At 43.2% G+C, this 27,712-nt stretch overlaps 2 protein-coding genes across 3 annotated transcripts in view; both read right to left on the reverse strand.

The window, feature by feature from the left end:
* Window positions 1-1,093: 1,093 nt before the first annotated feature.
* LOC141740874 (solute carrier family 22 member 2-like) lies at window positions 1,094-12,764 on the reverse strand. The gene is made up of 11 exons (XM_074580327.1): window positions 12,215-12,764; window positions 9,951-10,054; window positions 8,680-8,834; window positions 6,332-6,500; window positions 5,207-5,321; window positions 4,995-5,101; window positions 4,682-4,896; window positions 4,128-4,236; window positions 2,943-3,055; window positions 1,753-1,852; window positions 1,094-1,244 (listed from the first exon to the last, which is right to left on the reverse strand). The coding sequence occupies exons 1-11, from the start codon at window positions 12,623-12,625 to the stop codon at window positions 1,178-1,180; spliced, it is 1,665 nt and encodes a 554-aa protein (XP_074436428.1). The 5' UTR covers window positions 12,626-12,764; the 3' UTR covers window positions 1,094-1,177.
* Window positions 12,765-15,153: 2,389 nt separating this feature from the next.
* The window catches only part of IGF2R (insulin like growth factor 2 receptor), a 61,044-nt gene continuing 48,485 nt past the window's right edge, over window positions 15,154-27,712 (reverse strand). The window contains exons 37-48 of one of the 2 annotated variants that reach the window (XM_074580325.1): window positions 27,189-27,350; window positions 26,458-26,665; window positions 25,914-26,060; window positions 25,218-25,452; window positions 24,118-24,254; window positions 22,968-23,082; window positions 21,894-22,040; window positions 19,872-20,056; window positions 19,186-19,372; window positions 17,923-18,087; window positions 17,255-17,324; window positions 15,154-16,831 (exon numbers count right to left, since the gene is read on the reverse strand). In XM_074580325.1, coding sequence (XP_074436426.1) covers window positions 16,430-16,831; window positions 17,255-17,324; window positions 17,923-18,087; window positions 19,186-19,372; window positions 19,872-20,056; window positions 21,894-22,040; window positions 22,968-23,082; window positions 24,118-24,254; window positions 25,218-25,452; window positions 25,914-26,060; window positions 26,458-26,665; window positions 27,189-27,350 — 2,160 coding nt within the window. In that variant the 3' untranslated portion in view covers window positions 15,154-16,429. Of the gene's footprint in view, window positions 16,832-17,254; window positions 17,325-17,922; window positions 18,088-19,185; window positions 19,373-19,871; window positions 20,057-21,893; window positions 22,041-22,967; window positions 23,083-23,664; window positions 23,848-24,117; window positions 24,255-25,217; window positions 25,453-25,913; window positions 26,061-26,457; window positions 26,666-27,188; window positions 27,351-27,712 lie in introns of those variants that run through there. The other variant, XM_074580326.1, reaches the window with a different exon arrangement.

Below are 27,712 nucleotides of genomic sequence, written 5' to 3' on the forward strand. Positions count from 1 at the left end.
GACCAACATGACAGAAACAGCGAAGGGCAGCCACAGTACCACTGTGCTTGTTTTCTTTTGCAACCACAAGACTGTCACAGCTGCTAAGTGGAAAGGACTAGGAAAATTGTGAAAGGTGCTGGGTATTTCTTGGCAGACCCAGCATTGCCCCAGTGCTCCACAGGGCACAGGACCCCCTGGACAAATCCCATCTCAGAGTCCTGCAGGTCCCTAAGCTTGAGCCCAGCTCACTGCAAAGGGGTGCCTCCGCAGGGCTGGCCCTCCAAACACGAGAGATACAGCTCTGTCCTGGCCCCAGCCCCATCCTAAGCCTCCAGTGGTGCAGGACCGGTGGGCTCTCAGTCCCCTGGCAGCTGTAATGCTTTTCACACCCTGACTGGAGTCTCAAAATAATGGGTTTTTTAATAAAATTCTGCATGTCTGTGCATGCACACGTTTATAATGCTATGGAGGCTTAGGAAAACAGTTTTGTACAAAAAAAAAAAAACAAACACAAGAGATGCAGATTATGCTCGATGAAGATGATATTAAGACAAGAAAACTTAGTGGTTACACATTGAAAACTGAGCAAAGCTATTACTTCATGAAGAACTATGAGTCTTTCTCCCATGCACTCCTTTTCATACTGTGGAGTTGCCACATGCCCAAATTTGTGAGTTTGAGGAAAGCTAATAAAATCCCCAATGAAGGTTACTGTACAGGCACTTGGACTCACATGAACACCATAACACATGAAGACTAGCAAAACAAAAAATCTGTGCAAATATGTTGTAAGTTGTACCAAGACTGTATGAGGTTTGTAGTCATCTCGACTCCATAACAGAAGTAAATATCTGTTTTATTATGCTGTCCCTTCAAAACACCACAGTCAGACTTCATAGAGGCTTATAAAGTTTTGTTGGGATGGACTTACCATCCTCAAGTTAAGATCTGCCCTCATGTTGAGGTCCACACAGCTGGTATGAAGAGTTTCCAGCTCTGAAACGTATTTATATTATAGTGTACAGAGAGGGAAGCAGCTATGCAATTAATAGGGACAATCCAACATTGTAAATAAAGGTTACGCAGCCAAAAAAAAAAAAAAAAAAAGAAGCAAGACAGAAGAAAGTATTTATTCCAATTTGCCTTTCCATGCTAGTGCCTTAAAGCAGGCTACGCAGAGAGAGTTATGCCTTCTTCAGTCATGCGCTGCTTCTGATGTTTGGACATGGAGATAAATCTTTTTGGCCTTTGGAGCACTTTGCCTGCAAGAATAACAAGACATGAGCAGCAAACCAGGAATGAAGGTGTTCAGTGAGCAGCTAACGACAAGTTCTTCACTTGCCCTGCCTCTTCCCAGAGAAAATGAGCAGCTAATCCTCAAATCCTCTAGATTTGCTCTGGCTCCTCAGTAGATACTGGTGCTTCACTCACCACATGAACAGCTGCTATCAAGAATGCCCTCTTCTGTTCCACAAGATCAGTTAGGTTTTTTAAGCACAAATAACATTTATAATAGTGTTGCAGCAGACTTGAGAGACTAGTGCAGCTATTCACAGGCCAGTAAAGGCCTATGCTGCTTGTTTTCAGATGCCTAGGTAGACAACTGGTAAAAAGAAAAACTCTCCAGCTAGAGTCTGGGAATTAACTAGCAAATCCTTGGAAGGGTAAGAGGCAGACAAGTAACCGCTGGTCTTCCCCCCAGGGAGCTCTGGGCAGGGATTTTACACAATTTCAAGTGAAAGCTGCTAAGAGTTCATCATCCTGACTCACCCGTGAAAGTTTTCAACATCTTCAACAGTCTCAGGCAAAACTCTTCCTTTAGTTTCAGGTAGAAGCAACACCAATCCCCCCGCAATCAAGCCAAGAACAGCTTCAAATCGAACAGATGCACAAAGACCTTGTTAGCATATACCAATTTCCAGCATATACACCACTTTCTACTGCCTGGCACAAAAGGACTCATAAATGGCATTTTATTTTGTTCTTCATACAAGATGTGCACGTTAAGGCTCTATATGCAAAACCAGCATGCCACCTCTGGAGGACGTGGCAGCCATGTGGAGACAGCAATGAGCCAAGCTCAGTTATGAGTTATGCACTGAACTACAACATCTCAGGCTGGACAGACAACTGTAAAAGGGAAAGAACCCTCTCCCTTTCTAGTCTGAGCATATGCCAGGAAACGGATTCAATTTTTCTGCCATGTACCTACCAAGATTTAGAAAATACTTACACAATGTGATTAACTTCTCCACTGATATTTTCTTTTACCCACTTTGCATGTGTTTGGTGTCCGTATTTTAAATCTACCAAGCACCCTTCTAAACACGATGTCTGTTAAAAGCTGCATATTGCCATTCAAGACATTTTTCTATAAATAGTGCGCTGATCTAAAGATTCAGAAAAGTTTTGCAGGCCATGACCTGAGAATTCAGGTCACTAGCCAGCAAACTCTCATCTTGCATTTTTTTACCAAACCCTTTCCATATAGCTGGAGAACAGCCATTTAACAGACTGTCAGAAAAGTTGAAGTGTAACAGCCACACTAGTACTCCATTAAACAGGCAATTACGTGAAACTCTAGGTTTTGGCTCCTGGACTGAGACAATATACCTCACAGAAAGAGCAGTAATTGATCAGATTGGAATTCATGAAAATATTAGTCTCATCAAAACTTTAGAACGCTTCTTAGCTCTTTCTTTGCCATCTGTTGAACTTGTGTTCACCTCTAGCTTCCTTTAAAGTGCAAGGAACAACAATAAGGGCAAAGGAGACATGAATGCATAAACAAGCTCCAGGCTGTTATAAACTGAAGACTATGGCCTTTGTAGAGCAGAAGAGGCTTCTGCTGCATTTGAGGCAACTCAAATTGAGCCTCAGTTGCTTTTCCCTCCTTTTGAAACTTGGGCCCTGCCGCTGCACCCCAGGAGCAGCCAGCGAGGAGGTAAGGTGGCACTTACTGAAGACTATCAGCGGCAGATCGTGCCAGACTTCCACTAGTCTGTAGACGATGAACGGGACGATGACTCCTCCAACATCACACAAGGAGGAGCAGACCATCACGCCGAGGTTCCTGGTTCAACAGCAAAGAAATCACGTTAGCGTCACAGCACTGCAGACGGAAGGGCACGGATCACAGTTCTGACCCTTGCACAGGGCATGCAGCTCAGCAGACCACAAAATGGCAAAGCAATTTGCTAAGCCCTAGTTTTCCACTGGTGGGCACATCTAGGAGTCATTTAGACCTAAGTATCACAAGAATAAAAAGCTTAGCAAATAGGAACAGAAGGGTATATCTGTGTTTTCACAGTTGTAACCAAATTGCCAAGGTTAAAGATAGAAGAGAATCGGGCCCAAAGCGTCTGACGGGAGTCTCCGGCTACAGTAAAAATGTAAAACCATTAGCTTCAGTTCATCTTAGGTGATCTAGTGCAAAGTGTGGCAAACGATTCTTCTGTTTGCTAGACACCATTAGTAAAATTTTAAACTCCACTGTACTCATTACGAATAGAGAAATAAGATTAATAGAGTCTCGTGATTTCATCATAAAATCAGTGTGTCCCCAATGAAGAAAGGAGGAGTAAGATTCATCTTGTCAGTGCAAACATCTTCTCTGAAGGCAACAGCATTCAGTCATGGGGTAGAAAGGAAATTTTGAAGAAGAATTAACTCCCAAGCTTCACATTTCTGCAGCACACATCTACTTCTGAGCTATTCACCCTGCAGCACGCTTAGAAATAGGGGGGAAAAAAATCCAGTCCTCAGGTGAAGGGCTTGAGTTAACATGCATTCTCCATAGCAGACTCCACTCTGGACAGATCCATTTAAATGTTATTTTGATTCAAACAAGATACAAACCCAAGCACTATGTGGGACTTCAGAACCCTCATCCACCGCCGTTGTCTCCACTTTTCCCTTTATTTCAGTCTCATGAGTTTTCATCTGCCTTAAAGCACATCTGTTGTCTTCATGACTCTACTTTTTAAAAGCATTTTACCTATGCTCCACCTACTTTATGTTCAGCAGTACCCGTGTAGTTCTGAAGCATTTGAGGGTAACTTATTTTAGCATAAAGTGTAACATACACATTGGCCTCAACTATTTGCTTCCAGGCCAAATGCCAATGGGGAGAAGGATGCACCTACCTGATGTATGTTGGATACAGCTCAGTGTTTACAAAGCAAACCATTTCAAAAGCCATTGTGATTCCCATTCTCCCGATGCAAGCAGCAATCACTTTTAGCCAATGTATGTCTGCAAAGAAAATGCATTCGACGCGTTTAAAAATATCCCAGTGATTCGGCACGAGTCAGTTAATACACCACTGTTATTTCAGGGTCGACCTCTGATCCCATGTCACTTGATGTTTTTAATGGGCCTTCTTTCACCTGTGTGAATGAGGGAATGGGAACAGCCAGCACCACATGAGCTGTGGCACAGGGACCTTCCCAAAGCAGCACAGGGGACCCAGGTGCTTTGAGATTTATTATTAGCAGTGCTACAAATCAACCTCATTTCACTTCTGCAGTGGGAGCACTACCAAGAGTCAGGGAGGCAGCACCCAATGGCAGGCATGGGTTTGTGGACCTTGGGAAAAGGGAAGGAGAGGTGGGTGCTGTTCCCAGGGGGCAATGCTGGAGTGGGAAGCCACCACATGGCCTCATGGAAGCCACCACATGGCCACAGGCAGGTGACTCACCCTCTGGGATCAGGGCTGTGACAAGACAGGCGGCCCCAGCCACCAGGTTTGACGCAGCCCAGGGGTAGCGCCGCCCAACACGGTCAATGGTGACGATGATGATGAAGGCAGCTGGGAACTCAACAAGGGCAGAATAGAGGAAATCCAGATACATGTTCCCAGCAGCTACTCCCATGTGCATGATGAGCCCCTGGTAGAGGACGGAGCTTGTGAACCTGGGCAGAGAAGAGCATCCCGGCTTCATTAGTTGGAGGACCGAGGTCTGTGTCCTGCAGGAGCCTTTTTAACCAGCTCTCCAACATTATCTTCTTACCAGTTGTACATCAAAATTAATGTGTTTTTTCTCATCTGTGGTGTCCTGACAAGGTCGATGAGCGAAGGACTCTGCTTTCCAACATCTTCCTCTTCAAATTTAATATCCTGTGGAAGAGCCAGTACAAAGTACAGTAAGTTTCTACTGGGAGGAACTGATGGAAGGAACTATCACAATGCTTGCTTACATGCATAAGCAAACCCTGAGCTCACCTCAAAATGGGAAGGCATCTTTTTCCGATTTTTTTTAGCCATATCACTGACAATTCTCATAGCTTTGTCATTTTTGCCTTGAGAGATCAACCACCTGGGAGACTCTGGGAGGCACCTACAATGCAAGTGGATGCTATTATATACCAAAACATAAAGCTCATATAGTCCTTCCATGTATGGAGACTGTCACGAGAGGGCTTTGGTTGAATAGAGGCAGGTGAGATTTTTCTTTGTTTGGTTGGGTTTTTTTTTATGTCTCCCCTCTTTTCCCCCCCTCAGGAAAAGTAGGGTATCCCGCTGCTGAAATGGGAAGAGAAGCAGTTGTGTAAATGGCTTTACTCAGAGATGAGTTTCCTAAAGATAAATCAATCAGGGAAGGGCTTTGAGTGAGAGTAGTGCTATCATGTTATTCAGCCTGTTCACCACAAACTGGCTCCACTTAGGCAGTCATTTTCCAGTTGTGCCATCACAGGTTAAGAAGTAGGAAACAAGCTAGAACTGGCTTGCCAATTCACAAATACAGAAAAAGGGAGACAATGAATGTCTTTCATTATTCCGAACCTCTGAACCCATCCAGACAATTTCTCAAATCAAAGCACTCAAACTGAAAAATATCAATCAAAGAGAGAGGAAAGAATCCAAAATAAAGATGAACCCACATGGCCTTCTTTGGTTGCACCACAAAAAGCTGTGACTTTTTTTTTTTTTTCCTTAAAAAAAACCCCAAACATGTAAACAACCTGTTACAGTTATGTTAGCATTCAACAGCCTCTCAATAACCATCTTTTCAGTGTAGGATCCACTAAGTTATGTCAAGGTATTTCTTTTCCTTTATGAAATGCTTAATGAAGATAATAATATGATATTAAACTATCCTCCCCAGTATTTTTCAAAATGGTCTGTCTTTTAAACATGTCAGGTGGGGTGCGCAGGTTAAGATGCAATGAAATCTCAGTTGCTGAGGGGGCCTATTGCCCTCTGCTTTTTTGCTGTGTGCCTCCTCTTTGCATTAAGAGGCGCGCACAGCCGGAAAGCAGTGCCAAATCTCCCTCCATATCAGGCCCTGTGAGGCAGAAGCAGCTGGGTTTTGGGTTGTGGGCAGAGGTACAATGAAAGCCCATTTACCAGTAGTAGAGGAGGAAGAAGCAGCTCGGCAGGGTGACGGTGAGCTGCAGCCACCGCCAGTGAGGGATGGCGTAAGCGATGGCATCGAAGACCAGGAGCCCAACGGAGAAGGCTGTCTGGTAGAGGATGCCCACCGTCCTCCGGTACTTCGGACCGACGACTTCCGTCACTGCAAGCCAGCAGAGAGACAGGTGAATGACAGCTCAGCCATGACCACCCAGCGCAGCAGTAACTTGCTGTGCAGGGAGGCTGGAAGACCAATGCCATGTTAATGACCTGAAGAAACTGTCTTGGTAATACTGGGCTTCCTGGCATAAAGCCTCCAGACAAAAATCCCCCGGTGCTAGCAGAGGAAGGTTTGCTTTTCTGTCACCCAGACTCTCAGCAGAGAAAACACTGCTCCTGCTCTTACACTGGCCTAAGGCATCCAGTAGTGTCCTCTGTCACGGGAGCATCCAAGTAAATCAAACATTCCTCAACACGCACAGATGGATTTTGTTGTAAAAATCTAACACCAACCTACCTGAAGTCTCCAACCCAATACCAAAGCATCATATTTTGTTTTTTAAGTGCGGCCTTTCAGCCTGCATCTCACTCCAAGTATACAGGAAATGCTGGTACCACGGGATGGCGTACAGCTTCCCGGTCAGGACGGCTTCACAACTCACCTGCGCTTTGCAACTGCACATCACAGGATAGCCCCACAGGTTAAGTCTTGTTGATACAAAGCTAAAAGTAACTATTCCAGCAGGCAAGCACAAACACGCTCAAAATTTTCATCCGGTTGTGTGTTTTCAAGAAAATAAACCGTTTAAAAAAAAAAAAAACAGAAAGCAATTATTTAGCAATTGAAGGAAGTGCTGTGTTGTGGAGCCATGGATTAGCTAATACTGCTGGGCCAAATGATGCACAGAGACAAAGACATCTCCCCAGGCTCAGTAGGACTTAGCCAAAAGCCGCTGAATGTCCGAGAAGCATCCCAGGAGAGTGTGACAACAAGGTTGCTCTGTCCTTGTACCCTTCCCTGGGCATTCAGTATTGGCCACCCTCAGGGAGAGGATACAAGTTTGAAGGGGCTTTGGGGCTGATTCTGGGTGACTTCTCTCTCATGAGAGAGTTTCAAGGAGAATACAGAAGCAACAAGTTGTAGCTGAGGGAAAACATCAGGATAGGGCAAGTCGTTGTCCTGACAGGGATTTTATGCTCTAAAATGGCATGAAGTTCCCCAGAAGAGGTGATGAAAATTTCATTTATGCATGAAAAATATTTAAGAGGCCAAGCAGGCATCTAGAATATGCACAGGAAGGAACAATCATGTCTTGGCAGAAGATGGTCTGGACTGTGGGCTAGATGTTTTTATTTTATTTATATCAGACATCTGGATAACTACATTAGCAAGATGTCCCCACTAAGAGACTTAATAGAAGTTTAGGGTCTTGACATTTACCTTTTTTCCACTATCACAGTGAAGCAGATCACTCAGAGCTATTTGGTAGAGCCACCTGACATCCTAATCCAGATAAGGGTCTATTGGGCAGCATTCAAAATATTTAATTTCCTTCTTTGGTGATTGCTTGGTGTTAGGTATTTTTGGCAAGAGCTTAACTCCACACCAGAGAAGTTCCAGGCAGCTCTACCACGCACCAGAAAGCGGTCCTGAGCTGGCCCCAACCCTGCTGCCCCGTAGCCGTGCTTCACCACCAGACCCCATCGGTGCAAAGCGCTGGGAGAGGCATCAGCCCAGCCCGGCTCCTCGCACCGCTCTGCAATCCCCCACGTTGGCTACCACTCAGACAAGTGCACAGATACCCAAACAGCTTGTCTTTTCCTCAGCAAGTACATGCTGTTCTTCAGTTATTTTTAGGCTGTAAAGCCTCTATTTGCCCTTTAATACTCTTTGTGTCATAAAAATACCTCCAATGCTTCCCACCCTCTGCCTGCTTCTTTAATGGCCTCCTCTGTCATCACCCCGTCTGTGACCGGGCTGGAGCGGCTGCGGTCTGCCCCAGGGCTATCACCTTCCCCAGCCAGTGCCCAAGGGGAGGGAGAGGGGCCCCGGCGCCCAGATCTGCAAAGGGGAGCTGCACTATAGGGGAAAGCCTATCTTGAGGTAACAGCCCTAATATACCATCGCTTGCTTGAGCTTTGAAGGCTACTGTTGCTTCTCCCTAATGACAGTGCTTGAAAAAAATCCTGAGAAGTCAAAGAGGGAGAAAACTCCTTGATAAAACACCATGGGAGGCATTTTTTAAATAGCTTTTGTTCGAGGTTTTTGGGTTTGGGTTTTTTTTACCCTCCCCTTCATCTTCTGCAGCCAGTCTTGCTCCTGGGAAAAGGTCTGAACTCACCCAGGATGTAGCCCGCGGTCCAGCAGCCCTTGCTGACCAGCCCTTGCAAGAACCGGAGGATGACTATCCACAGGTAAGTGGGCACGAAGACCAGAAGGATTCCACAGATAACGTTTGCAAGAATTGTATTTAAGAGGCAAAATTTACGACCAAACCTGGATTGGGAGATAATAACGTGTAAAGCAAAACACTAGTCATGAAAACACAGGTGGTGTAAACTAGTAAGAGCTTTGTGCATCTTTAAAAAAAAAAAAAGTAATACAACTTTGATACACAAGGGATAGATACATACTGACTTTTATTCTTAGCCCATTACTCACTTATCTGCTTTTCTATGCCCTGAAAAATTACTGTGCCAATTCCTCTGCAATTCCCAAAGGCTTTCAGGAAAAAGAAAAGTTTCCCAAGTTGAAGAACAATAGTCCTGTATTTACTCATACTTGGATTGGGACTGTTATGCCTGAATTTCAGAACAGGCAGCTTAGTAATTTATTTATTTATGATGGGGGTGAAAAATAAGTATGGGTTAGTATTATGATTCTGATCTGTCTGTGTGCACCAGATTTATATACCACAACCTTAATCTCTAAAAACCTAGTATGTATGGATCTTTTCACAAGTGGGCTGCATTTCGCAGCTGGAGGAACTCAGAGCCTGCTGTACTAACAGCCCTAGGCAGGAGGGGAACAAGGCTGGGGCCAGGGGGGAAAAGGACTTCAAATACTGCCATTTGTTTCTTTTTAACCCCAGCCGCCTGGGCTAGGGCGGCTGTCTCTGAACAGGGAACTGAAGATGCCACGACACAGGGATTTCTGCTTTTTCACAGTGCCTGCTGCCGTACCTATCTGGCAACCTCTGCGTCTACTGTTTCAAAGCTTCTCCAAAGGAGGCAAGATGTTTTCAAGCTGCAGCCACACAGAGTGTGACAGATCAAGTGGGAGCTCCAAACCAGCGTGTCCCAGCTCCAGTTAACACCCCGGGGCTCTGGTGTGGCACGGCAGGGAGTTTGAGGTGTACATACACAGACCGAAAATAGTCCTCGTGGGCTCTGCCGGACTCGCAGCAGGAGATTTGTGCAAACCACCAGGTACGGCCTAAGAGAAAGAGTACTGGCCCATGTCAGCCACGAGGCTGAACCTCGAGGTGATTGACCTTATTTTGAGGAGAGCAGAGATGTTAGCAGTTGCACAACCTTCCTCTGCCTTTATCTAAGCTTAGCTGCTGAACACCGATAAGGGAGGTCAGAGGTAGTACTGTCAGCCCACACGTACCTGTCTGCTATGTAGCCAATGTTTATGGAGCCAATGAAAAACCCAGCATTCACAGCAGACTGAAAGAGATCCAGCTTCCAGGAGTCCTCACACACCAGGTTAAACTAAAGGAGCAACCACAGTTAGATGCAAGAGAGTGAAATGAGGAGCTGGCTCACATCCACAAGTTTCCTTCACTTCAGTTAAAGATTTAAATTTGTTTCTGGGTCAATGACCATTTTATCAGCACCCAGAAACCTTACTGACTTAATTAAGCCTCCAACATTAAAAACAGGATCAAGCCCTTGAGCAGTTTTCTGGTACTTCCCATTCATGTCTCATTTCTTGTTACTGGAAAGAACATAAATGAGTTATTACCTGTCAAGATCGGGACCCTAATTTGTGTTAGGCCTTGTTGATCAAATCCCCATGGACCAAATGACTTTTTTTACAGCTAATGGTGAACATACCCTTGCATGTCACAGTAGTCCCTGCAGACCACTCGGGACTAAGGATGATGCCTTCACTAAAGGTACCCCAGATGCTTGCAGAAGCTTCCCGTGGAGCACCGGCTCCCCGAAGGAGGGTGGGAGGCGGTATCTGCATCTGCCCCTGAGCCCACAGCGTTTTCTCTCTGCTCTGGCCTTTTGCTCAACTAAGTTGTCCTACAGCCTAATGTGTCTGGCGATCAGGTATTTTGTATCCAGGGCCAGGCTTTATACCACATGGCTACACACATATATTTGCCATCTGGCCTTAGTTCCCTTATCTTACTTACGTAGATGTACGTAAGAGCCACTGGAGAATAAGTTATTTCAAAAAGCTGTCCTAACACGACTGAGAATCCCTTCTGGTAAACTGGATTTATTTAAAGCTATGCATCTTTAATCAACATAAAACCAGATACTCTTCCTGATGTTCTGTGGGGCTTCCCATGAGGTTATTCTTCCATTCTTCATTCCTTCGAGCAAAGTAACATGCTTCACTCTGTGCTATTCTTTCCCTTGCTTAGCTGCCAGAGCAAGGGACAACACAACAGAGCCCGAGAGCTTTCACAGACACAGTTCACATCCAGAAGAAAAACCCGTTGCTAAAACGCACACCAAGGCACGTGATGTTTCTGGACATCCTGTGAGGGAAACCGCCCATGGGCCTGGCCTTGCACCCCCTCCGGAAGAAAAGGGAAGGTTACTGGTGTGAGAGCGTGACTGCACAAATCCACACAGACTCTGCAAGTTTTCTGCTTCCCACAGTCTCAAGAGATCATTCATGGCAGGGGCACCTGGAGCACAGCATCTGCTCGAGCCTTTTGCAGCGAGATGTGCCTGCTGCGCTGCTGCTTTGTAGGAGTCCTGGGTCACCCTCCGTTTGAGGCGTCTCACTTCCTCGCCTAAATCTCACACGGGCCATACTTTGCTGGAAGAAGTACACTAACAATACAGCACCCAAAAAATCTAGCTCCAACCTCTTCGAAAACTGTAAGAGCTGAAGTTGCTAGAGCACAGAATTTACCTGCTCCTGTGTTTGTGTTAGATATATGGGAGAAAGAATTCTGATTTCCACCATCTCTAAAAACTTGGTGGAACTCTCTATGACAAAATCAAGTTTGTCATCCCAGATACTGATTTGCTTTTAAAGGGCCTGAAACCCCGAAGTACCTTGAGTAGCTTAAATACCATTTTCAGTTTATTCACACATCTCCTGAGAACACAAACCAGCTGTCAGATTTGCTGCAATTTATTTCCAAATTAAGGAATAAATGAATTAAGGAATCAATGACCCATAGTCATTCCATTGCATTTGAAACAAACTTTAAAGGAGTTTCTTCATAAAAAAAAAAAAGGGGGAGACGGAACCAAGAGGGTCACAGCTGGGCACGGATCCCAGAAAGATGGGGGTGTGTGTGCAGGGTGCCTGCTCGGGGCTGGGCTGGTTTTGTTTGCAGTGCTGCGAGGGGCTGCTCCAACCCCCCCCCCGTCCCAGCACTGTTTGCACACCTCCACCAATCGCACCTCTCCCACGACGGGAGTTTCATTCAGAATTGGACTTTATCTGCCTAGGGGTTTATTTGCCGAAATACGCTTTGCTCCCCCAGCTGGAGATATAAGCCTCCCGAGCAGCCAGGGCAGCGCTCCACAGCAAGGACAGCTCGCAGCAAGAGGATCCCCTCCTCCAGGTAAGCGGGCGTCATTTCAACACAGCCTAGGTTACGTCAACCCTCTCCCACCTCCCTCAGCTGGTCTGTAATGCAGGGGGTAAGGGAAGGGGGGGGTATTTGTTTTTACCTCCGTCACGAGAGAAGTCCCTGGGGAGTCATAGACCCAGCCGTCCCGGCAGGGACCGAGGGGGACAGCACTCCGGTTGCCCACCAGGCTGCTGAGGGGGTCGGTGCAGCTGATGCCCGTGGTGTTCCAGTCCACCTCGTACCTCCTGCAGCGGCTGATGAAACTGGCCCCATGGCCACTCCACTCAGGAACCGTGTGATTCAGCCGCTCCTCCGGGCTCCAGCCGCACCGCTGGCTCAGCTCAGCCACCCCGGGGCTGAGGCAGCGATGCTCGGGGGTGAACCCGAAGAAGACGACACCCACGTACACCGGGGTGAAGGCAGCAGAAAGCAAACACAGGACAAAGAAGGTTTGCTTCTGGAACCTGTCAAATTCTCCAACGTTCTCCAAAATGTCATCTAGGGTTGGCATTTTGGCATCAAAACCACCCCAAAAAACCTCATCTAGGTCTTCTCTGCAGCACTGATATATTTAGTTGGCAGCAAAGCTATTTAAGTAACAAAGACATTTGACCAAAAGTCAAGACTAACTCCATAAATTATTAAACTACATGTTGCAAGCTTTATTTTTTAAGGTTTCGTTTGAAATCAGACCTTAATTCACCCAGGGAGAATTTACATTTAACCCCTAATCAGAGCACATATTTTCCTTTTCTCCAGAAAAGTCACTAACGGCCACAGCACTTCAGGTTGCAGGGGTTTTTTTTGTTAGCCAAACGAGCTCCTCAAAGAAGAGGCATTTTAAGGAGTAGTGTAGATGGAAAATTCTACCAGCGTGCAAACAAGTGAAAAGTTTAGTGTAGCAGTTGCTGGGCACCACACATGAACAAGTCTTATCAACCAGGTTCTATAAAGAACAGGTGAAATTGCATTCTCTACATGGAGCCATGTAATGGTAAAGGAACAGTTTTCCCACAAACTCCAGTATCGTGTATGTCTCACCCCTGCAGCCACCCTCACTCTCCATTTCCAAGGAAAACTCCTCCCACCCACATCGGGGCACAAAATTTTCACTTGACCATAATCTTTGCAGTGATACAAAAAGATAGAAAGCATTCACTAAGGAATTACGCACTGGGAAGAGCTTTGGGAAACCACAATATAAAATACTTATGGCCAAAACAGCTATTTCTTACTACAGAACTGTAAGACCTGTAAGACTTCAGGTAGAATTCATCGTTGGGCACCCCCAAAAAATCCAGTTATATCAGGCTCCAATGATACTTCATGCTGTCTACGGATAGACACTTGCTACTCCAACACCTTTTGCTGACAACAAAACATCAGAAAGAAAAGCATACGCGAAGGTAACATTTTGAAGATACAAAAAAAGCAAAAAGTGGTCTGGAAAAAGTGACTTGCACGGTTTAGGCAACCAGGCAAAAAAACTAAAGACCTCCTCTCAATGCATTGCAAAAAATAAACCAGCTTTGAAGGCCATTCTGGCCCAGGAACAGAAACTGAACCAGTTCTTCACCTGATCTTGCTGCCCATCAGCCCTCAGAGGAACAGTGGCCTAACCAGTTATGAAAGCTGCTTTGTAGAGCATCACTCTAAGACCATTCACTGCATCACACAGACATGCCCCCTCCTCTCCTACCTCCTCTTCTCAGGCAGGAACAGCTGAAGCAAGGTAACAAGAACTCTCCTCCTGTGTTACCCCAAGCCCAGCACACCACCATCCCACGCCTGCAGCAGCTCCACATGGAGCTGGGGGAGGACACACAAGTGCACAGCAGCTGCCATGCTCACAGCCTGTCCCTGCAGCCTCCCTCACCAGGAGGACATCATGCAGTCATCTGAGGTCAAGGAAACCAAAAACTGAAGCCTGGGTAAAGTTTAAAACCATTAGGCCTAAAAAACTTCACGTTGCTTTGTTCCTAGCAGTTTTGTTTAACTGTTTGGTAACAGTGTGCGTAAGTTCCACATGAACTCAAAAAGTTAGATCCAGCCTGGGCCTGTTTTCCTGATTTCCCACCACGCTCTCTGCGGTCCAGGCAGGGGTTGGGTGGCACTGTGCCATGCAGGTGGGTGTCTTAAGCGTCACACTTCCCAGGGAGTCATGCTGTTACCTGTCAGGGTTTCTGCTCCTGGCCCAGCCATTTTTACACACACATCTGGTCCCCACCATTCGCAGAACACTTCCCTCCCTATGGTTAGGCAGAGCATTCTACTGGAAAAATAGTCGGGTGAAGCAAGTCACGCACCCAGCTCTGAACAAGGTAAGATTCAGTCAGCCTACCGACAAATGCCTAGAAAAAACGTGGGCAATAGTTCCAAGACTATTGGAACACACTGAAGTCACGCACCGCTGTCAGCTGCATATTAGAAATAAATCATTGATACTGCAGAAATAAATCATTGACATTGCTCAGATAAGCACCTCCCGGCAGAGTATCTTTGTTCTACCTAAGCCTCGTTATGCACAGTCACAATGAAGAGAGCGTGTGGTGTTACACCTGAACACGCGGGAAGTCATTTCATGCAGCGGTTTGTGGATCAAACAATTCCAAGACGCCAGCCTTGAAGACCTGGGGACAGGAAGCAGCATTCTCCAATATCCACTGAGAGAGCTGGTGCAATGGTTAACCAGCAGTATTAAAAACACACTGTCAAGCCTCTCATTCCCCCAAATTAACCTAATGCTAAATATGAAAAATACTGCTTTTGTTTTAAGTATGAAAAGGAGAAGATACAGCTTTAACCAAACTAATTTACAGCTTCACTGGTAGCAATACAAGAGAAAGAAAACCCAAGTCTGATAAAAGAAAGAATACGCCACTGGGGCTTTACCTATATATTTCAGGTCTTTGTCATCAAACATCAGTTCTTGTTTTGAGTGATGCAATTAAGACGTTAGCTATCACAGCAAAAAAGGGTACCACCAGGCTGATGAGCAGCATTGCAGACTAGTGTAAGAAAGATTCCAGACTTGAGATGTGGGATTTGGAATATCCACTTCATATCTTTTATTGAAATTGCTGAATAGTTTATATTACACTATTTTGATTCAAAATGGAGTTTTTATAAAAAGAAACCATTGTTGAAACTGAGTAAGCCAGCCAAAAGGAACAATGAAAAGTTTCAAAAAATTCTGACCAATGCATGTACTTGTACGATGCTTTGAAACCCTACCATTGCCCATAATTTAATTTAGGAAACACCCGGAGAAGAGCAAGACTGCTAGAGGAAATTTGACTTGTATTCATTGCCAGCAACATTTCAAATCAATGACCATGGCCAGGACCACAGCGTAAGAGCTAGAACTTACGCTACCAGAAAACAACGGCCCAAACTTTTTTTCCTTGTAATTAATACCAGAGAGGGGTACTGTGCCGATTGGAGCTCCTCTAATGGTTGGGCTTTTCTTGGCGGTGACAAACTGGGCAGTGCAGATGTATTACAGGAATTCTGCCTTTATATCCTTGAAAATTCTGGTTCTCTGTGCAGTCAGCCTAGTCCAGCCATAATCGGGGGGGGGGGGGGAAGAAATCTTTGGGTGCTTGTCAGCTGCTTAGGCAAATACTGATGAAGTCAGTCATAGACCAGTACCAAAAAAATATCATGCAAAGAACAGCAACCATTTCAGGCTAAAGCTATACAGTTGTACCTTTCAGTCAATACCTCTGAATCAATGATCTGTTTAAATTAGAACGAATATTCAAATTTACAGGATAAATTAGACCAGTTCCAAAATTTACATCAAATCATCCCAACACACAAAAGTTATATTTTTTCCTTGTCTTACGATGGGTGAACCCATAGAATAATACCCTGCCGGCAGGAAGAACACGTTGCTATTAAGCAAACCTGAGTAGTGAGGATCAATAAATACAAGGAGATAAAATGTTAGTAGTCTGATAACTTGAGTCTCAGGAGCCAGGGGCTTCATTAAGCCTTAATCCTTTCCTTTCAAAGGTTTTTTTTTTTTTTAAGCAGGCATTTCACATCTATGCTGAGGCTTAAAAAAAAAAAAAGTGTCCTGGCTAGAGAGAGTCAACATAACTCAGCCAACTGGATGTTAGAAATCCAGCCTTACTGAACAGATCATTGTAAACAACCAAGAAATCTTTCTCTTCTTCCCTTTTCAATGGTTTCTTGTTAAAGGCAAAATTCAGAAAAACCTTTCAGGCTGAAGTCCTCATATTTGGTTGGAAGTGTTGTCCCGTTATATATAATCTCTCTATATATATTTGATTAGGCACAAGAGGGGTTATTAAACATTCAACAAGTCCTCATCACTATCATCGTGAAATGATACTGTATTTGTAGAGTTCTGTGCCTGCTGTTGGCCTGGCTTGGCTTTTGTTTTCCTTTCTTTTCCCCCATTCAGCAAATAAGCTTTGTCATCACTTCCAAGACTGGGTGGCTTCTTTTGTGGGTGCTTGCTCTTGTCTAGTCCTCTTCCTGTCTGAATCTTTACATCTGGAATGGTTAACACTTCATCCTCACTGTCCAGGTCATCCACGTGGAGAGAGGTAAAGGCTTCAGACGTAACAGACTTGGTAGTAATGTGACCGTTCTCCTGCCCTCCTTTTGCTGTCCTTTGATTTGGTGCTGCCACTTCCTCCATAAGCCACTCTGTTTCATTCTCATTAGCTTCTTCTTCACTGTTTATCTGCAAGAAAAAAATAAATATGCAAGAGAAGACTGCATATACTGCCACATGCTGATCTCCCCCAATTGTCAGACCTCACACCACACACACGGCCTTGGCTTTAACTTAGTCATCAGACAGTGATACCGTAGTAGTATGCTGTTACGATTGCTTTTCACTGTGTCTGAAACAGACTTCTTTCTCTTCCTGTACAGGTATGTGTTATTTGGCTTTTTATGGACATTTCCTTAACTCTATCTTCCTTTCACATTTCACTATAAAAATGTAGATATCTCAGCTATGTGGCTTTCCTGAAGCCAAATGGTATGGTTTCCATATACTGACAGAAATAGGAATTAAGGGGATTTATTTATTCATTAGTGAAAGCTTTATATTAAGAAAATTCAAGAAGAAACAAAGCCTTCGATTTTGCCACTGTATTACCTTTGTGTATTTGTAGGCAACACCGGATGTTCTTCTGCAGCAGTTCGTTATCTTGTTTATTACGATTTCCCTAGAGAAGAGGAAGAATGTTGCATTGTGGAGACTGGTATCCCCCTTATTAGCTCTCACTTCACTGGATTTTTACCATCAACATAAATCATTTCACCAAACAAGCTGCAAGCTATCGCAGAGTGACACTTGACCCTGAACCACTAAAAAAATTCAGTCTATGATGATCTTCCCCCTTAACACACAGCTTCAGAGTGACTGCTCTGAAACACCTCTGGCCTTCACGTCTAAGGGAAAAAAAAAAAAAACCCAAACTTGTCTGGAAAGCAGAGAATCAGCTGGATTCGCACTTGTTCCCCACCACTGTTGCATGGTTCCGGTTTAACACCATAAAAGGAGAGGTATTTGTCACATCGTTTTATCCTCCTTAATTAGCAGCTGTTCACAATAGAGACTAGCCCAATTCAATTGTGTAGTCCAGCCCTCTTTACATGGGCCTTCAGACAGCAATGCGGAATTCATAAAAAAACCCAGCGGTTTAGCAGTTGATGTTGCCAACCGAAAAACAGAACTGAAATCTCTGAAGTTCACTACTTCTCTTTCACTGAGGAAACCAAGTTCTACCAAAGAAACTTCTAAACCCCTCAATCATTTCTTACCTCCTCTCTTTTTTGTAGAACAGCAAGATTATTAGGCATGCAGTGAGAACAACCAGGAGGACGCTCAGCACAGCACCAACAGCCTGACTTCTCCTTGAAAGGCCTTTATGTACTTGGGCCTCCTGATCAGTCTGATGCTCGTGGCTTCCTGGATCAATGGTTGATCTAGTAACATAAGTTGGGGAGAAAAGGATGAGTAAGATTTTTTTGACGAGTTGCACCAAACTGGATTAGAAACAGGGGATTCAAAGAAATTAAACACGCCACACCATCCTCTCAGTCTTACCCAAAAGCTATAAAGAACTGAATTCAGGGGATTTTGTTCTAAGTAAAAATCACTGAAAAAAAAAAAAATGTATGTACTGTGCCTACATACTGGTATGCTTTCCAAGAGTGCATAAAACTGATTACAGTCAAGACTGAAGTGCACAATTAAACACTCTAGAGCTTACACAGAAGCAGCTATCCACACAAAGCTGCTATTTTGGAACCAAATGTGCACCTGAACAAGCTGCAAAAGTGATAGCAATTATTTACCTTCCAGCTTACTATGGAACTACACAGACCTCAATAACTAATTGCCTGTTTAAACCGGAATAAGCAGTTTTCCTGTGTTTTCAAGCTAGCAGCCAGAAAGTGAACAGTACTGGTAGTTGTCACACCATTCTTCGCAGTGAGGCTGCCAGCATGTCAAGAATGCCAGTAAGTACCTAGATCCAGTCACTGCTTTTAACACTGTCACCTCATTACTCCTCTTTGGATCTGTAGATAAGCTGATCATAATTAATTGCAGAAATACCTCATTATTCCTCTAAGATCTATAATGATTTGCACTCCAGCCTAAAGGAGTAGGCAGATAGAGGGGAAGGCAGTCTTTGCCATGGCTTTAAAAAGTTTTCCAGACAGTAAGGCAAGGAGGACAAAAAAACCTTACCCAAATATTGGTTACTTCTCTCAGTAGCATGAAACATCATGTTCCAGTAGCTACAGTAGGTTTTACTCAGAATAATAATATTAATTCCACCATGACTTTCCATTTCCCATGTAAACAAGCAGCCTTAGGTGCAAATCAACTTGGCACGCTTTTATTTAGTGGTCATGTGCCAGACATCACATACACGAACACCAATTCCATCTACCCGTGAGTCTACTGCTATTTTAGCTTTTCATTTTTTCCACAATCACTGTGATGAGCAAATACAAAAAAGGCTTTAGCTGAGAAGTGCCGATAAAAGCTGCTTTCAGAAACGGTTAACTACTCACGTTAACGGACACACAGCAGCTGTGTACCAGGTAAATAAATACTGGCAATCTGCTGTCTCATGAAGGAATTCAGGGATGCCTTCCTTTGCTTGCAGATTGCAGTGGAAGGAAATGGTTGAAGACACAAACTTTGATTTATCTTTACCGCATCTGGAGTCTGATGAAAATGTGACATCCAAGTCATCATCTACAACGAGAAGAAAATCTTATAGTTTACTACTTCCTTGAGAACACTCTGTTCACTAGGCCCTGGAAAGTTAGGTATTTGTTTTGCAGTAACAGCTTTGCGGGTGAGCTTATACTTTCACATAGCTGATCCTATCTGTTGCTATGGAACCATGGGCTAAGCTCTTCGCAAGAAAAAGTAGCTACGTAAAGGAGATGACTGCTTATGCAGCACAAGCGCAGTGGAAAACAGAAGACCAAGTCTTCTATCTTGCGTTTTTTTTACAAAGTCTTTCAACAAGTCTCAAGCCCAAACCCTATTAAGGCCACACTCACCACTGAGCTTACACAATAAGAAGGAAAAAAAAAAAAAAACAAACACCAACCTAAATTCTGCTAGACAGACTCTGGATACCTTCACAGAAATGGATTAGTACAGATGTTGTGAAACAAGAACCATTTTCTGCTGAAGCAATTCACACAGAGTATCAAGCAATTCTGGCTAGTGAGCAAGTACTTACCGTTAACATAGTATTTAGCTTTCCTGGCGGAACCAACTCTCCGAAAGCGATGTTCATTAGTTTTAACCTGGCAGATATTTGCTCCAGAGCATTCTGGGAAACTTGAGTTTCTTATACCAGAAAGTTGAATTTCATATACGTATTTATCGCTGTTTGTCCGTATGTCACCAGAAGCCGTGTACAACCTGAGGAAACAGAGGGCAGGTCTATCCTTAAGTCTAAAGTCACAGATTTAGGTTATTCCCCAGACATAAGACAGGCAACAGTGGTAGCTGCTACCACCGTTTGATTCTAGAGCAAGTTGGAATGACTGATTCAGCAGCCGGTAAAGATGCAGGACTGAGGCTTCCTCCCTGAACATTACAAATGAGGATTATATTTAGCATAAATATAATCTTTCTAAGAAAGCACAAAAAGCAAAACTTTTCTAGTTATATTGCCCTCAATGGGTGTATGAGCATGTAAATACCTCCAAAGGAGTAAGATAAACTGGAGACAAAAGCATGATCCAGCAGCTCATACACAAGCTAGCCTACTGACCATAAGAACCGCACGGTGTGCTCTATAGCTACGATAAATAGCATAGCTTAGCTGTCTTCTCCAGAAGGGTAACTAGTTCTATGCGTGTTACCCGAGTACTATTTACAATTGCATCCTTTCATCCTGCTGGTCAGAGTGAGAATGCTCTGAGGTTCATAGCTATTTGTTCTAGGCACCTGCTCAAAGGCTGAGCTTGCTCAAATATGACCTGCCTTTAATCTCAACATTACACCAAGTTTTATTTTTGCCCTGACTTCCTCCCCTGTTTCATCCAGGCCTGTTTGATTTTTATTTTTTCTCTATACTTGTAACGCTATCAGCACGTTTGTACAGCAGGTTTATTCACAATGCTCTGCTCAGTTACTCCAATCCTGCACACTAATGGTTTGTGCCCTGCAAGGAGAGCTTGTTCTTCCCATAACACTTGTACGGGCAGACTTCCTTCCGTAACACTAGCACTGACATTTTGTAAGAGATTCTGGACCAGAGTTATGTGCAACGTTGTAGTACAGTCAGCGTAACTGCTGGTCTTCCCCTCCCCTCTCCCACGTTCAGTCATGCTTGACCATTCCTCCAGAGCTGTCCTTCCTCACTTTTAAGGCTTCTGAAGCATGGTTTCCTAATTCCCTATGGATCATTTGAGTGGGAGAAAAGGTGCTATGTAAAAAGCCAAGCAGTAGCCTAGGTGAAAACCATCAAGTTCTCTGGCACTGAACTAATGTCTACACACTATGGAAGAGAGCAATAACCCACAGTAAAGAGACCTAACATCAAGGTGAGTATGTGCAGGCTTTAGACTAGTCTTGAGTACATCTGGACATGCTCAAAGCTATAAGCCCAGCTGTGAGCGACACTATTAATCAGGCCTTTAAGTCAGTCATTGGTACGAGGCGAATTCAGTGCTGTTTCCACTTGACAGCTAAGAACCATTAAGGCAACATAGAATATTCAGATAACAGAATAATCAGTCTGGAGAAGAGAAGGCTCCGGGGAGACCTTATAGCAGCCTTCCAGTACCTAAAGGGGGCCTACAGGAGAGATGGGGAGGGACTCTTTATCAGGGAGTGTGGTGTTAGGACGAGGAGTAATGGTTTTAAACTGAAAGAGGGGAGATTTAGATTAGATATTAGCAAGAAATTCTTTACTATGGGAGTGGTGAAACACTGGCACAGGTTGCCCAGGGAAGCTGTGGATGCCCCATCCCTGGAAGTGTTCAAGGCCAGGCTGGATGGGGCTTTGAGCAGCCTGGTCTAATGGGAGGTGTCCCTGCCCATGGCAGGGGGGTTGGAACTAGATGATCTTTAAGGTCCCTTCCAACCCAAACCATTCTATGATTCTGTGATAACAGACACACCAAGCTGTCTTTTCTCGCAGTACAGTTCTAGAGGACTAAAGTGGTATGGTTTGGGAGGGGGTTTTGTTTGGCTGTTGTGGGGACTTTTTTTGGTTGGTGGTTGGGTTTTTTTTTTTGGTTTTACTTACTTGTAATAAACATCTCCTAAAGAGAAGTTCTTCCCAGTTGCAGGATTAATAACTGTTCCGTTCACCACCTCCACCTCCTGCTGCTTCACAGCACAAGCTGCACGTGTGTCCCAAGTGATGTAGTAAGCACAGTTTTCTTCATCAATCCTACCAAATAACAGACAACTCATGATTCCAGGGAAGAGCAATAAATGCTTACTATCTTGAGAAAGGGAAGATGTACAGCTGCTAACCCACGTGTAGGAATGTCCTGCCTAAGCATTATGCCAAGAGTAAGCTAAAACAGTCAAGTAGCACTCAAAAAAAAAGCTACTTGAAGAGTTGCATTGTATTTTTTCTGCAGTTCCAAGACCTAAAAAGACCTGGCTGCACTTCGGCTTCCTACTTCAAAAGTTCCAGAAGTTACCCCGTGTACCAGAGGGTTTTATCAAAATATTTCGGCTAACAAACATGTCAGGCTGCTCTTGGCAGGTTTAATGTGCTGCATGTTATTTAACTAGGACAAGGAGCATAAGCTAGTCAGATTTTGCTGCCTAGTTCTTTGATTCATACAGAGCATCTTGCTCAGTTTTCCAACTCTACAGACAATATACAGTTAACCAAAACCAGACTGAGCAAAAGGCCATCAACCTTTCTTAGTATTTGTGATCTTGCATCTATACCTCACTTTGGACAGCGTACTAGTTAAATAATCTCTATTGAGGCAACAATAACCCATGTTTTATTAGCTCAATCACTTATCTGCAGTAAACAGATGTTGAGCAAAGTTAAGAGTGGTTATACTACAACTGACATTGAAAACCACAGCATCCCTGCCATTGTTCAATCTAATTTTAAAGTACGATGCCTAAATTTTTTGCCCAGAAATTTTAAGATAAATACAGAATACAATTGTTTATGGAAGTGAACAGGTGCAGAAACTGCAGAAGACCCATGTCTTACGAGTACAGACCAAGGATTATTTTAGAGACTGTCCAAAAGAACGGACAGTCACTGTCCTGAGACTTAGAGTTCACTAGAGACGTACAAAGGAATAAACCATGAAGATCAGTGGTATGTTAATTTGTTACTCACCTCTGCAGCATGGGCATGCCAACTGTTTTTGCACACTTCAGTTCTATAATTGTCGTTACTTTTTTGTTTTTCCTACATTCCTGCCCACTGGAATAACTAATGTACACTGTATCACCTACAAGAGAAGAACGGTGACACTCAGGGTTTTTGTAAGCAGCTGTCAGAAATGCCCTTTGCTCATTCTCCAGATTTCATTACTTTAGACTAACTTCTAGGATTTTTTTGTCCCCTGCATAGACCATATACCAATTACAGTACTTGATTAATTTGAGGCCTTCACCTTGATGATAATTTAAAAATCACTCTTCAAACACCTTTGTATTTACATCGTATTGTGTGTTCAGGTCACCAGTATGTTCATAAAAATGTTTGCATTTAACACATCATTTTTTAAACATAAGAGTAGATGAAGATACCCATTTATAAACAAACTCAGGCAATAAACACATGCAATATATCCCATAGTTTTTGTAGCTGGATGGAAAATTTCCCCCAATTTCACAAACTCAACAGCAATTTTAAAAAAATATTCTTTAAACTAAAAGCTTGAGTAGGGTTGAGAATTTTTTTTTATTCCTTAAGAGTGAAGCCAATTAGTCACCTTTCACATGCTGCTTTAATTGAAGAAGTTAATGCACATAGAACAAGTCATCCAAAACAGGATGAACAAAAATAATTCCCCCTCCCACACTTACAGAATCACAAGAGTGGTTGAGGTTGGAAGGGACCTCTAGAGGTCATCTGGTCCAAACCCCTTACTCAAGCAAGGCCACTGGGATCCAGCTGCCCAGGACCGTGTCCAGATGGCATTTGAATATCTTCAAGGTAGGAGACTCGACAACCTCCCTGGGCAACCTGTGCCAGTGGTCTGGCACACTCACTGTAAAAAAGCGTTTCTTGATGTTCAGGTGAACGATTCACTTCTTACAGCTTTAATGACAACACTGTTTATTTGCTTCAGTGTTTTCTCATGGCTTGAACACCACTTTTTAAGTTTGAGGAATAGTTTTACTGTTTTGGTTTTTAAAACAGAAGATTCACTGGTGGAGATATTTCAAAATAAAGGCTTCACCATAATTTAAGAACCACTATAGCTAGCTTGCAAGATTTAACTATCTCTAGCTCTCTACAGGAACAAAAATAACTCTACCTGTCACATTCAGCTTCTGAGTATGAACAAGTCCAAGAACTTGAACGTCTCCATTGTTGCTTTTCCTGCAAATACTGGCTCTTTCAGGGCAGCCTGTGGGTCCCTCATGTACCCTCTGACAGAGATTCACATAGTACCTACAGAGAACGTGGTAGACAAGACTTCTTTAAAATTAATGTAGGCTAAACTGAAAGAATGACATATAAACTTTAGAATCCTCATAGGAACCTAGACAGGTTGAAAGAAATTAGCTGACAGAATAAAGCATGTACTAAGGTTTAGCAGATTACTTCTAACTATCATTTTCAAATAAATGACTCTGTGAGAAAAGCTTGATCGTTTACCAGATTAGTTCACAATTTTGACCAAACTTGAAATTGGAACTGAATCAAGAAATGCCCAAAAGTTTTTCCAGCTATAAAGGTACTGTGCTAAATACAGCGTATCTTTGGAGCTATACCAGTTAAGTTTTATTAGACCAGAGGAGCTAGTATCAAGGCAGTGAATGAAAAAAGTTTTGTCACTCCCCAGCTTATCGTAAGTTTAGAGTTAGATGCTCTCATCGTTGCCAACTCATTTCTATTTGCTAACTGGAGGAGGGGAGGCTGGAGAGGTTGATGACTTCCTGCCATTCATATTTTCCTCTAAGTTTCAACTTAGAGGAATTTGGGGGAAAAAAGCCCTACTTAGACTTCAGACAAAAAGTTACACACTTGATTCAAAAGACAGCAACTAAGTCATTAAGATTTTTGTTCAACGTGATTAAGAATCAAAAAAATTGCATTTAAACTACAAAATGACTTTAAGATAACGGTTTAAATAGAAAGGCTTAAAAAGCTTTCAGATTAGACTTATTCATCCTTTAAAATGGTTACCAATACAGCGAAGGGGTAATGAAGACAGTAATTATTCATCCTCTTCAGATAAAATGGGTTCCTTTCTGTTTTTTTGTCTATATGGAGTATTAAGCATCGAGTTTTAAGACACTGTCTGCGATTTAAACAGACCCTGACCAGGGACCAAACAGAAGTACTATGCTACATTACAACTTCAACTGTATTGATTAGCAAGCTGCTCCCTGGGAGTTTCTCACTACTCACGAATTCCCATTGTGGAAAAAGATCCATGATCCCGTCAGGGAAGAGAGTATTCTCAAATCATATGTTCTGTGTTTTTGGACAAACTTGCACTCCATCTTCTTGGGAGGACATACAGCCTGAGTCTTCCATTCAAACGTCACAGCGCAGCCAAGTGTCTCACTCAGAAGGTGTGGTCTCCCAGCACCAACATTTTCATCACATGTGAAGATAATGGTAGATTCCCTTCTTGCAGTTGCTATAAGGGGAAGGTCGGGCAACAAAAGGGAAAAAAAATACTTTGCAAGAGGCATTCAAGCACGTATGGATTTTAGTGTAGCAATTCTGTGGTAGCAACAAAAATTTTTAATCAGGTATTGTTTCAAATAGAGAGGCACAAATGCTTTTCCTAGCAATTTTTTTCCCTAGGTTAGCTTTCATGCTTTTTTAGAAAGTAGCGTTCCTTCCAAAACGACTGATCTCCAGAGTCCTCTCTTATGACTTGAATACTCATGATCTAAAGGCATGAACTTTTTACTTCAAAACTATTCTGCTTAGTCACTTGAACAAAGTCAGGTTTGTCCCATAGATTCCTTGTCTTGCCCACTCCTATTCCTTCACTTCCACTGTACTGCACCAGAGATCTTTTGCCCGGCCTGATAATAGCTAACTCCCTGTGTTAGCTCAGGTCCTTGTACATGAAGTGTAGGAAGTTCTTACCGTTACCGCAAAATCCCCACTTTCCATCTCCCTGGAAGTTTTCAGTTGTAGCACACCACAGCCTATTCTTTCCTTCTGTAATACATTCCTCATAGGTCTTCCCTTTGTACTTGAAGGGGAACACACAAAGCTCTCCCTTTTCAGTCACTGAGAAGGAAAGGTATATCCTCTTAATAACATGCAGTGGAATAGCAGGCAAATCCATATTCAGAACCGTATCCAAAGCCTGTACTTCAATACTAAAGTAAAGTTACAGGCAGACAACAGAAATACTGAAACATTGAGTCTAAACCCAATTAGAAAACTAGGATGTAGTGTACAGTTAGCTATGATCATCTGCACAGAAGAGTTGCACTCCCTTCTAGGGGATACATCTTGATGTTGCAGATTAGTATAGTGCATGTGATTTAATGGAACTACATGTTTCTATTAATGTATGCAAAAATCCATGTTGCTTCCCACCTATCACAACAAAACCTTGTATTTTAAGGGTAAAAAGAGCTGACAAGTTGTTACACGAGGAATAGGTCTGCTTCAATCTCACCTGGAGGGCACCGATCACCTCCTGTATACTGCAAGATGACAGTTTCATCCTGATGGCTATAGTCCATTTTCATTTCCTTTATGTTTCCAAAAGATGACACACCACTTTCAGATGTCAAACACACTGCCCCATCTTTGCATTTTCCTTGGGGCACATCTCCTGCCTTACTGCATACACCAATATGGTAACTGTTGGATCCAGAAAGTACCTGTAGGGACATCCAGAAGCATCACAAACAAAGCTGCCTCAGAGCCTCCAGTTAATACTCACAAAGAACCACCCAAGCGCTTCAAAAACCAAGTGTCATGCAGTACTTGCATAATGCAGGAGGAAAATAAGATAACTAAATTTTGCAAGTCTGGTCTTCTTTAATATGGCAAAACTGCAGATAAAGTAGGACCAAGGATATGGTCTGTTCAACAGAGTTGTCTTCATGTTCAAGATTCAGGCACAGGTGAAGATTTCTCCTTTCTTTCTCCATCAGTATATCCATTAATTTCCCTCTCCAAAACATTAAAAACCTGATGTTATTCCCCTCTAATATTATTACCTCTGACAGAGGCCAAACAAATATCAATGCTGACCACAGCTGCAGCACATGCTTCAATCTCCTCCCACACCCCAGGATGCTTAAAAGAAAACCCTGCTTCAGTCTTAAAATATTCATAGCAATGAGCAATTAAAAAATAAATTAAAAAAAAAAAATCAATGACACCACCAAAAGGCATTACCTTAAATGGTCTTCCAGAAAGATTGGTTAGGTTAAAAGTATAATGTAGCTGTTCATCAGTCACAGAGCAGCCTAAAGTTTTCACTTTATCAGGACACACAACCGGAGTTTCCCACTCAAACACATAACTGCAGTCAAGTTTCCTTATCATCTTTGGCTTGCCCTGTTACCAAAGAACACAGCAAGATACATTAGGTTTAATTTTTTGAGAGTTTGTTGTTATTTCTGCTTTTTTCCTTCCCTCCAACAATTAGCCTCAGTTACTACTGAGGCTAGATTTTACTGACTGCAGGACAAACACTGTGCCTTCATATTACAACCAGTACCAAAAAAGTTATAAGTGAGGTACATTCTACCTAGCCCCAGGAAAACATTCAAAACAGTAACTGAAGTAAGTACACAAGCTTTCTTATTAATTAGAGATTTTGACGTTCAGCTTAGTTGCAAGCAGCAACAAAATTGTGAAAGAGCTGCGTTTCTCTATGGTAGCGAAAGTTAAGTTCACTGAGTCAAGGTTTAGAAAGA

The sequence above is a fragment of the Larus michahellis genome, chromosome 3 (genome assembly GCF_964199755.1).
Source record: "Larus michahellis chromosome 3, bLarMic1.1, whole genome shotgun sequence".
Taxonomy (NCBI): Eukaryota; Metazoa; Chordata; class Aves; order Charadriiformes; family Laridae; genus Larus; species Larus michahellis.